General features: G+C 37.5%; 1 protein-coding gene across 1 annotated transcript; it reads left to right on the top strand.

Annotated features, from left to right (window-relative positions):
- Positions 1 to 526: 526 nt before the first annotated feature.
- Positions 527 to 9,839, top strand: LOC110662386 (C-terminal binding protein AN). Its single transcript, XM_021821348.2, has 9 exons — positions 527 to 1,764; positions 2,949 to 3,169; positions 4,473 to 5,058; positions 5,791 to 5,959; positions 6,048 to 6,178; positions 7,206 to 8,000; positions 8,104 to 8,151; positions 8,733 to 8,846; positions 9,501 to 9,839. Exons 1-9 carry the CDS (start codon positions 1,090 to 1,092, stop codon positions 9,573 to 9,575), a joined length of 2,814 nt encoding a protein of 937 aa, XP_021677040.2. The 5' UTR covers positions 527 to 1,089; the 3' UTR covers positions 9,576 to 9,839.
- Positions 9,840 to 10,951: the final 1,112 nt, after the last annotated feature.

Raw genomic sequence — 10,951 nt, 5'->3', positions numbered from 1 at the left:
CTCCTTAACCCGAGGAATCCGATCTCTCATTTCATCTAGAAGATCTCTTCCCAGAGAATATGTACAAGCTTCTAAGATGGATCAGTGCAGCCTTCAAAGTACTGCCTCCCAGCAATATGTTACTCTAGAGATCCCTCCTCCTCTAATTCCTAGATGGAGAAATGAAGGTTATTCTCACCTCCATTTCGGAGTTGTAAGGCTCATCCTCACTCTCCATGAAAGACGTGGACTTCCAGTCACTGTAAGAGTATCACTTTTAGATACTCGATTAAGGGGCTTGTAATAAATTACTAGCCTCCTTTTTCCCGCGTAATTGTTCTGATCTTTTTTCTATATAGAAGGCTTGGCAAGTCTATGGAGAGTTGGTCCTCATATAGCAGAGGAATTATTAAAATTCCCTAAAAAGGATTTGACCGTCAAATTTTTTCAAAAAGAGTGCAATCTTAAGGTCAAAGAATATTACGGTCCATTAATATTAGTTCGTTGAAATGCAGAAAATAATTTTAGACCTGTCAAAGGGCTGTATGCTAAGTTATTAGAATGCCGCTTTTAAATTAAAATTTATTAGTAAAACTATTATTTTAAAAAAATGAAGAAGCTGTTCGATTTAAGAATATTCTTTTGATTTTAGGAAGATTTAAGGATATTCTGAAATAATTATTTTGAGAGAAGCACACAGAGGAGGAAGAAGGATTTTGTGTCGGATGATTTTACGTTATGTCACCGTTGTTTAAGAAAATGCTATTTTTTCTGTAACTCCTTTCTTTGACCTGGTCTGTGCTTCCGATGGAAATGTCTACCACCAGCAATCTTCGATGAAAGCCTCTCAAACTCCCAGTCAAAAACCCTAATTTTCACATCAATCGGAACCCTCTTTCTTTCCAGCACTTAATTAGGCAATTTTTATATATTTTATAACATGCATTCTTTCTAAATCTCAAACTCCGTTCATGATTCCCCGAATTCGAATTCCAAATTTATGAAATACTAGTTCATTTTGATGCTTCTCATTCTAGAACTCTATACTCCAGCGATACAGATCCTAATTCCTGTTTTCCGTGCTTCCAATTAGTGGAATTTTGGGATTCAATGAATCACCAAGACCAGGAATCCGATTCATATAATCTCATAACCAATTCTTCGTGGCTCGAAATCAGATTGTTCTACGTCAGAATCACGCCGTGCGTGATCGACAGCGTCCCGGACCATCTGACTCTTCGCCATCTTCGCCGCGAAATCAGCACGCCCCTCGAAATCAACGGCTTCAGAGTTCCATGCGCTGATTCTGCCTCCGTGACCCTCCGTCGCGACCGTCTCAATAAGGAGTCTTCTGAGGTCACCTACGTCAGTACAGACAGTGTGCGTGTCACTGGTGCCGTGGAATTCGAGGTGTTGGAGAAGAACGATTTATTTTTGTGTGGGTCCCTGGAGAGAATAGAAGCCGTTTGGGGGAATGGGAGCGTAGGACTGGAAAATGATTCGAAGACAGGATGGAGCATGGAGTGTTACATGGCGGCTTCTGTGGGGGAGGGAAACTCTGTGTTTTTCCAACCGAAGATGGGGTTTTCGGCGCCTGCCATTGAAGTTTATATTGCTGGTTGCTGTGGGGGTGTGCCGGTGATATTGACTAAGACAATTTTGGTCAGTCCGATAAGGAAAGTATCGAGGCATGGAATGCTTGATGCTATTCCTGAGGATGACGAGATGGAAAAGGAGCAGAATGGTGTAGGCATCAATGGGTTGGTTCGCCTCCGTAAAGTTCAGGTAATTTGATATTTGTCTTTAATTTACCTTCCAGTCGTTTGATTTTGTTGTTAATTTGTAAGATTTGAATCCAACAAACTGCGTTGGATTGACTCTTTCAGCCTTGAGAATATCATTTTGGATTAGAATTTGAATTCAACTTGAACTGATGGGAATTTTTTTTTCCCTTCTATAATATCAGTTGATAATTGAGGTTGTGAAAGGATATGATATACATTAGTTGATAATTGGGTAAGGTATTGGTTGTTTTTTGTAGGAAACTGAGATTGCCCTTGTAGGATTTGTATGATTGCCTTTTGCTTGTCTAATTCAAAATTTTTGGATGAATTATTGTATATCTCGGTTCTGTATTATGCATGTAACAGGAATTCTTATTTTGAATGTGCCATTTTAAGTTATTGTAAATTTTTGTGCTGCTGCAAAACTCATATAAACAAAATAACGTGCTATCCTTTTCTTTGCCCGATTTGGTGAATTAACAATCAGCAGTTTTGGCGCCCCTCAAGTTAAATGTTGAGTGCATCCAAGCACTTTACCTCTTCTTTAGGAATATGCTTGTGGAAGTATACCTTTTTCGTTATTTGTTACCGAGTATTTCTAATCAGAAACAACAAAGGATGATGGCTAATTGAATAGAATAAATGAACAACTCCTAGGTCTCATCATTTAGAATTTGAAAAGTTCTGTTCTATTGTAAATACTTCAGTCAGTCTATGTCCTTAAGCTTTGGTAGAATGTTATTTTTATTAGGTGGACATATAACAGAAGTTGGTATTGAAATGAAACAGTGTGAGTTGAGTTTGCGATACCTTTTCAGTAATCAAGGACAGTTATTGTTGAGATAGTTCTTTCAATCAACTAAGCTTGTGCTTTTTCTCATTTAACACATGCAACTGTAGGTTACTTCTAGCAACTTGATGGCCCTTGCTTTATACAAATTGGAATTTGGTGCTTTTCTAAGCTTTAATAAACCTTCTATTTTTGTTTACATTCTGAGTTATATAAATAATGCAGATAATATAACTCCTCTTCTCCAATGCATTAATTAAAAAATAGACATGCTTTTTAATGAATTATTGGAGATCATTGATTTGTTTTGGAAATTCAGGATTTTGTTGATACCTCACTAGCAGTTGCTGTTTTCTGACTAGCTTTATCATCATTGGCATTGGGTGCTCATGCAGATTGCTGAATCAGATGGGGATGAGTGTGAGTTAGATGGGAAAATTGCAAGCAGATACTGCTCAGAGGACATGTATCATGGTGAGGATGGCCAACTCTCATGGTTTAATGCTGGGGTTAGAGTTGGTGTTGGAATTGGCCTTGGGATGTGCCTTGGGATTGGAATAGGTGTTGGACTTCTAATGCGATCATATCAAGCAACTACCAGGAATTTCAGGAGGAGGTTTTTCTGAACTGAATAATTTATCTAATTATATATTATTATGGATCACTAGAAAGAATTGGAAATCTTTCGGAATTTTAAAGCCTGTCTGGAAGATGTCAATATTGTGGCCAAGGAAATAAGACTTAATACGGTGACTTTGATCTGTTAAGTATGATTTTTGTTAGGTGGGGTGAAAGTTGTACAGTTTTTTGCACGGTAGTCTCTATATTTTTTGTGATATGATGATGAGCTTGCATTGAACAAATGGGAGTTAGCTGGGAGTTCTCAAACTCATTCCAATGGCTGCTTAAGATCACGCAGTTGCTGGTTCGAGTGGGAGTTGGATGGATTTTCAGTTTGGTTCAACATTTGGACTATCAAAGCTTCGGTACAGGGAGGCAAAAACATGTTTGCACTTAAACGATAAGCCCAGAAATTCACATGCATGTTCAGCAGCCAGCATGAGTTTGTGTGCGGTGTGGTTATGCATCTATATCATAAGAGTTCTGTAGAATGTGTGGTTTTTTGGTCTCTCCTTACTTTGGGTAGCGTGACATAGTTGTCCCTAAATGTGAAAAAGCTGAATTGTGATGTTTAAATTACATTAATTTGTTCGAATCTGAATGTTGTCCTTTAGAAATAATGGGAAGTATTTTCCACAATCAACAAAGGAGTTATGTTATTGCTGAGATAAGAGCAGTTTTAACTAGCCCAGGATTGAAAACTCCACCGGTCTATAAAATATAAAATCAATCGTTTAATTTAGCAACGTGCTTGCTTCGAAATTCAACTTTCGCCAATGCCATTAAAGCGGTGATAGTTCATTTGCTCCTCTAATGTGCCCCTTAGGAAACTCGCCCGGCAGAAAAGGACAACGAAGACAACTCTGTATTATACAGAGCAAACACATTGCGTAATGGTGAATATTTAAAATCTATACCTTTGAAATTCGAATATTATCGTGGCTGACAAGAGTTGGGACATGATTGAAATTTCGATGATGGCATGGGCATGTGAGTAAAATGGAAGACTAGGATCGGATCTATGGTTAGGCGTGGGCCGGATGTTTCAACTTTCAAAATTCAAGAGTTCAACCTGGTCTCCTGGAGCACGGGAGCCATTAGCGAAAAACTAAAAAACGACACGCCATCAAGGGTCGCAAACAAAAATTCACTCAGATGTCCTTTCACTCTCTTCGGTAGACAAAAAAACCCCACAGAAATGCCCAAATTTACAACATTAAACCCTAACCGCCACAACCACCACCATCACCACCACAACACTTGGCTCACTCATACAAGAAGCACGCGGCAATGACTACCACCAATATCAGATCCTCCGCGACAATGTCACACCGTAACAGCCCCGCGCAAGCTCTCCCCTTGGTTGTCACTCTCAACTGCATCGAGGATTGCGCCATCGAGCAAGACTCTCTAGCCGGCATCGCAAGCGTCGAGCACGTGCCGCTTAGTCGCCTAGCTGATGGCAAGATTGAATCAGCTGCCGCTGTGCTTCTCCATTCTCTCGCTTACCTCCCTCGTGCCGCCCAGCGCCGTCTTCGTCCCTACCAGCTCATCCTATGCCTTGGTTCGGCTGACCGTGCCGTAGACTCGGCTCTTGCCGCTGACCTGGGGCTCCGGCTTGTTCATGTGGATACGTCGCGGGCCGAAGAGATCGCCGACACAGTGATGGCTCTGTTCCTTGGCTTGCTGCGTCGGACGCATTTGCTCTCCCGCCACGCGCTCTCTGCTTCAGGATGGCTCGGCTCCGTTCAGCCGCTGTGTCGGGGAATGAGAAGGTGTAGAGGGCTGGTTTTGGGGATCGTTGGTAGATCTGCATCGGCGAGGTCCTTGGCTACTAGGAGCTTGGCTTTCAAAATGAGTGTGCTATATTTTGATGTTCACGAGGTATAAGTTTAACAATGTGGAGTGATTTAGTTCTATAATAGATGAATTTGGGAGCCACTGTTATGTTTGGTGCCTAGAATGCGAATATGCTTTTTCACCAGTGAATTAATTGTTTTGGGGTGGTGGGGGGAGAGGAGAGAAAGAAGTGATTTTAACGAAGTTGGGTAGAAATTCTGTTCAAGTTAAGAACATCCACAACGTGCTACTACATGGTAGTAGAGCCTCTTAAAATTCAATAAAATTTGTACCATCTTGTTTATCCATCCAATTGACAATTAGCTAAGAAGTATGCTTTGAATTGGTGCTTAGGATATTTATTGAGAAAGAATGAAGTAATCTATTTCGGGCATAGGGTGCTAATTAGCAATTCAGTAGTTAAAATTCATTTATATGTGATTCTGAAGTATTTTGGTTTGAGGTTGTCCTAGATATACTACTGGCCATTATATCACTGCAAGACAACTTGAATAAATGGTGAGACGAACGTATATTATGTGCTTATGCTTTGTTGTTCTTTATGTTTCATGACTTGAGATGTGATTATGATGGCATTCAGTTAGAAGTTGAATAGTGAATGGCATTCTAGAAAACACTAACTTCCCATTTAATGCACTAGATTTCTTACTATTTATTCTTTTAGTTTTTAATTTCTGTGCAATTATGTGTTTATTTGTTCTTTGCATCTTTACTTGCTTTTGCTATTAACTTCTGGACCATACTATCTTTGTACAGGGAAAAGGAAAAGCAAGTGCATCTTCCTTAAGATTTCCACCTGCAGCCCGAAGAATGGATACTCTTAATGATTTACTAGCTGCAAGTGACCTTATCTCACTTCATTGTGCTTTAACAAATGAAACAGTTCAGATCATCAATGCAGAATGTTTGCAGCATATAAAGCCAGGTAAATTTCTTTCACCTTTTTGAGAACATCATAATTCATATGATCCTGTTTGCATTGACATGCGGGGAGCACCTTTATTTTTTTTTAGGGGCATTCCTAGTGAATACTGGAAGCAGTCAGCTACTTGATGACTGTGCTTTGAAGCAGCTTTTGATTGATGGAACCTTGGCGGGATGTGCTCTGGATGGTGCTGAAGGACCACAGTGGATGGAAGCATGGGTATGTTTGAATTTTTGTTGTTGGGTGCATTGCTTTCTACGATATAATTAGTAAACATTTGAATGTATAAGTGCAGCTTTGTGCGTTTTTGCTTATGTCTCCTCTTGTCTTGCATGTCATGCTTGCCTCTCTAAAAATGCCAATAGTTTCCCAATATGCTGATGTATTGAGATTGTTCTGATGAAAATGCTTGGCGCTGTAAAATCTATGCTGTAAATAACATTTTGTGTTTAAGGTGTTACATTCTAGCATTCTGCTGTTTGGAGATCACAGCAACTGGTTTAAAATTAAATGGTGGACTAAATCTATGAATTTTGCATTACATGAGAAAATAAAATGGCAAGTAAACCAAGATATCTTTGCTTTTCATAAAAAGCAAAGTTTTGCTCTTTATTGTCTAACCTAACTTTTTCTTACAAATTTTAGTTTTGCTACCAAACAAATGCAAGAATGAGATATCATAGTTGATAAATATATAAATTTAGGTTCACATGAAATAGGAAAATTAAAATGCAACATGAAATTAATATATGCTTTCTATAAAAGAGAGTTTTTTTTTTTGGCTAGCAACATGTAGGTTTTTGCGTCCGAAATAGCAAAAATTATTAAAAAAAAAAAAAAAGCAAGGTAACCAAACAGCTTAAGAAAAGTCTGGCTTTTGTTTTCATAATAACAAAAAGGCGGCCCCCCTCCCAAACCTTAAAAAAAAAAAAAAAAAAAAAGGAAAGATAGTTTTTGTTACCTGCAAAGTGCATACCATACAGTACCCTGAAGATCCTTTTTTCTATCTTGAATTTGTTACTTTATTTTTTTCAATACCTAATTATCTACTAGAACAAAATTAAATTGTTATGAGTTCTAGGAGGAACAAGTTTACCCGCTGTTCTTACTTAAAAGTCACATGGTGCCTGGTAAGTTTTTTAGGCGCTAAAATTATTAATTCGTAGAATGATGCCTGCTTTAATTTTAGATTTTGGTACAATGTGATATAGTCTTACTAATTTGTCTTATTTAACCTTTGCTTCAGGTAAAGGAAATGCCCAATGTATTGATACTTCCACGCAGTGCAGATTACAGTGAAGAAGTATGGATGGAGATAAGGGACAAAGCCATCTCTTTATTGCAGTCTTTCTTCTTTGATGGGGTTATACCAAAGGATGTCATCTCTGATGAGGAAGAGGAGAGTGAAGTAGCTGATGAAAATGAAGAATTTCTCAAACAAGACAATGAAAGTGCTCAACAGGCTTCTGTGGGTGAGCAGTTGAAGGGTGATATTCTGTTAAGTCCAGAAAGCTCCAACAGAAAGGGAAAAAATAAATCAGCTGAATCTCCAAGCCAGGCTAAGGGTTCTGGCTTGTCTCAAACAGCTGTAAGGTCTGAAGGGAGAAGTAGCAGATCAGGTAAGAAGGCAAAAAAAAGACATGGCCGTCAAAAATCCTTGCAGAAATCAGATGATCCTTCTCAATTAGAAAAGGAAAGCAATTTACATCGTGAAGATGATACTGCTATGAGTGGTACTGATCAAGTGTTAAGTTCCAGTTCTAGGTTCGGTTCCCCTGAAGACTCAAGTAGTAGGAAAACACCAATAGCATCAATGCAAGAATCAACTTCTGACCAGCTTTTAAGATCAAGCAAGAAGCTTAGCAGAAAGTCTAGTGAGCTGCTGAAAGACGGGTGTGTTATTGCTTTATATGCAAGAGATCACCCTGAACTCCATGTCTCAAGGCAGAGAGTTAAAGGGGGTGGTTGGTTCCTGGATTCCATGTCAAATGTAACAAAAAGAGATCCTGCAGCACAGTTCCTTGTTGTTTTCAGAAGCAAGGTACAGCAAAAATCTTTTCATTTTGTTTTCCCTATGTGTAGTATGTACCATAATTCCAATGTTTTGGTTAAGTAATGTGTTTATATGGACACATTTTCTTCAGGACACTATTGGGTTGCGTTCTTTTGCTGCTGGTGGAAAGTTATTGCAGGTACTTTATATTATTAGAAGGTTAAGTTGTTGAAGAGCACACCTCAAGTGCTACTACCTTCTTTTTCTAGTACTTAAAGGGAGTGTGATTGATGCAAGTTGATATGATTTTATATAATTAACCAGTATGATTGCTTTGCTTTTGCTTTTGCTGATGTGACCTTTTTTCAAAGCCTTGAATTATCTTAAATGGTTAAGCAAGGTATGCTTTAATCTCCATAGTAGCAAGGTATGCTTTAATCTCCATAGTCATTTTCAAATAGTAAATATTTTAGATTTATTTATATTTTTGCTTCTGAATGCTCCATGTTAGGACAATAGACATTTCATGTGTATATGGGCCATTTGTTCAAAGGAAAAGCTGTCTGCTTCTTATTATTTTTATACAGTTCCTAATGCACATCATTGCGGTAGTAAAGAAAATAACAACTTGGCTGCAGAGCATCTCCATGTCTTGTAATTTCATGGGATGATTGAAACACAAAACATAACTTAATATACCAGTGATGTTGATGTCGTAGTAGCTAAATTCATCGTTTACTGTTTGTGGGATTAAGGTCAAGTTTTATCTTGAAATTGCAGATTAACAGAAGAATGGAATTTGTATTTGCTAGTCACAGCTTTGATGTCTGGGAGAGTTGGACATTGGAAGGTTCATTGGAGGAATGTAGGCTGGTTAACTGTAGAAATCCTTTGGTAAGTAACGATTATCGCACTAGCTGCAACATGAATTTTCCATGCATGCACTTTAAATTCTTGAGGATTAAGAGGTATATATATGGTATATTCTATGGTTACTTGGTTCTATAAAAAGTATAATTACTTTGTTACAAATGAAATATTTTAACATAAATTTATAACTCATCTAATGAGATTTTTATAAAATGATTCTTTTTTTCTGTATAGTAGTTAATTATGAAAATTTTATTAACTTAATAGAAAAAAATAAAGTTTCCTCGCATAAAAAGGTAAATATAATATTTTTTTAAAAAAATTTAAAAGATAAATTATGTATGGTAAATTTTGTTAAAAAATTATAGGAACAAGTTTTGATTTATTAAATATTATTTATTAGATTTTTTAAAAAAATTGTGTTTTTTTTATAGAAAAATTTTATTTTTTTCGATAATAAAATTTTCATAATTAACTACTTTACAGAAAAAAGAATCAATTTATGAAAATCTCATTAGATGAGTTATAAATTTATGTTAAAATATTTCATTTTTCGTAACAAAGTAATTATACTTTGTATGCAACCAATATATGTATATACATCCGAGACTCAATTGAAGCTTCTCTCCCTTTTTTTCCTCTGTTGAATTGCTTTACTTGGTGATGAAAAAACTGCAGGCTATTTTGGATGTACGCATTGAGATTCTGGCAGTGGTAGGGGAAGATGATGGAGTTACTCGTTGGCTAGATTAGGTTGTGAAAGCAAGAGTGATTGAGTAAAGATACTAACCTTTTTTCCTGCCAATTTTGTTATTCTTCTGAGATTTGTGTTTCCTCAAAACAATTTGTAAATCATTCTTTTTCTCTTCTTTTGTTCTCCTATTTTTTTCCCTTTTCTTTGCCATTTCCTTTTCCTTTTGAGAGGTTACCAGCTGTGCAGGAATTCAGTATTTTGGGTTGTTTGGCCTCTTGACAAATTGATGTATTTTATAATGATTGAGAAAATTTTTCAATTTTCATCGTCTTTAAAAAGATTATTGGTTTTCCTTTTTAAGTTGCCGAAGTTCCATTGGAGTCTTTATTGTTTTGAAGGCAAAACAGTGATGTCACAACTTGGTGTTGATTGTGGCTATACCATATAATATTTAAACCTGTAACAGACTGGTCACTTTAATTCACAAGGCAAATTCACAAGTCTAATGGCACCCGATTGCGGCAATTTTTTTCCGAAAAATGTCAAAAAAAGTTAATGGTTGGAAATTTTGGGCTTTGCAAAGCCGAACATTGTACAAGCTAGTTCAATATTTACTGTCCTGATTCATACACTATTTAGAGGCTAGAGAATGGTTTTTGGCTGTTGGAGGAATTACTTGCAGTAATTTAGTAATTTACCCGCCCTTGACCCCATCCGAACCCAAACCTAAGGTGGTTACTCTTATGAGAAAGTAATAAAATTGAGGGAAATTTATTTAGCAGAAGAAGAATTTTAGGGCATGGAAAGATATTTAGCTGGTGGAACATCAAGCTTGAAGCTTGCGGGCCTTGGCTTTGCCAATTCTTTCAGAAGGGTTGGCATTGTTTGGAATTTTACGGGGAAAAGCTTGTAGGCATGGTCGAAAGATCCATGAGTTATAAAACCCTAAATCAAGGGTGCGAGAAGGTCCCACATCTTAAGAATTCACATGGGTGTTGGAGCCCCAGTGCCCCACAGCTTCCCTTGCGGAAGAGGAAAATCATGGGCCACGGGGTGGAGTGGGTAGTAGGGCGCTCTTCCACGTTTATCATTCACGGCTGCCCAAAACCTTATCCATTTCCACGGAACACCTCACTTCTGGCCTTGCGAAATAAATATCATTAGACCAATTACTATTATATCATAAAAACTCCGGCGTAATATATTTTTGCAATGGGTAACTAAAAATCCCTTTCATTTAGTACAGTAGTAGGCCCCCAGACACCAGCTTTTAAGCACACTCCATCTCAGTGAACAGTGGAGAGGGAATATGGTTGATAGTTGAATAATGACTATAAGCCAACAAAATTTCAGAGACTAGTGTATTCTCATATTGCCTGGTAAAATTAGCTCTGTGAGCTTGACCAAGTAAACCACTTTTGCTCTCTAGGTATAT

This window comes from Hevea brasiliensis, chromosome 9 (assembly GCF_030052815.1).
Source record: "Hevea brasiliensis isolate MT/VB/25A 57/8 chromosome 9, ASM3005281v1, whole genome shotgun sequence".
NCBI classification, from domain to species: domain Eukaryota; kingdom Viridiplantae; phylum Streptophyta; class Magnoliopsida; order Malpighiales; family Euphorbiaceae; genus Hevea; species Hevea brasiliensis.
Note: the sequence above shows the minus strand (reverse complement) of the source record. Positions and strands in the feature narration are given on the sequence as shown.

Coding starts and splice junctions, on each gene's coding strand:
- LOC110662386 (XM_021821348.2), top strand. CDS start 1,090: ATGAATCACCAAGACCAGGAATCCGATTCATATAATCTCATAACCAAT. Junction 1,765..2,948: donor TTCGCCTCCGTAAAGTTCAG/GTAATTTGATAT, acceptor GTGCTCATGCAG/ATTGCTGAATCAGATGGGGA. Junction 8,847..9,500: donor TTAACTGTAGAAATCCTTTG/GTAAGTAACGAT, acceptor AAAAAACTGCAG/GCTATTTTGGATGTACGCAT.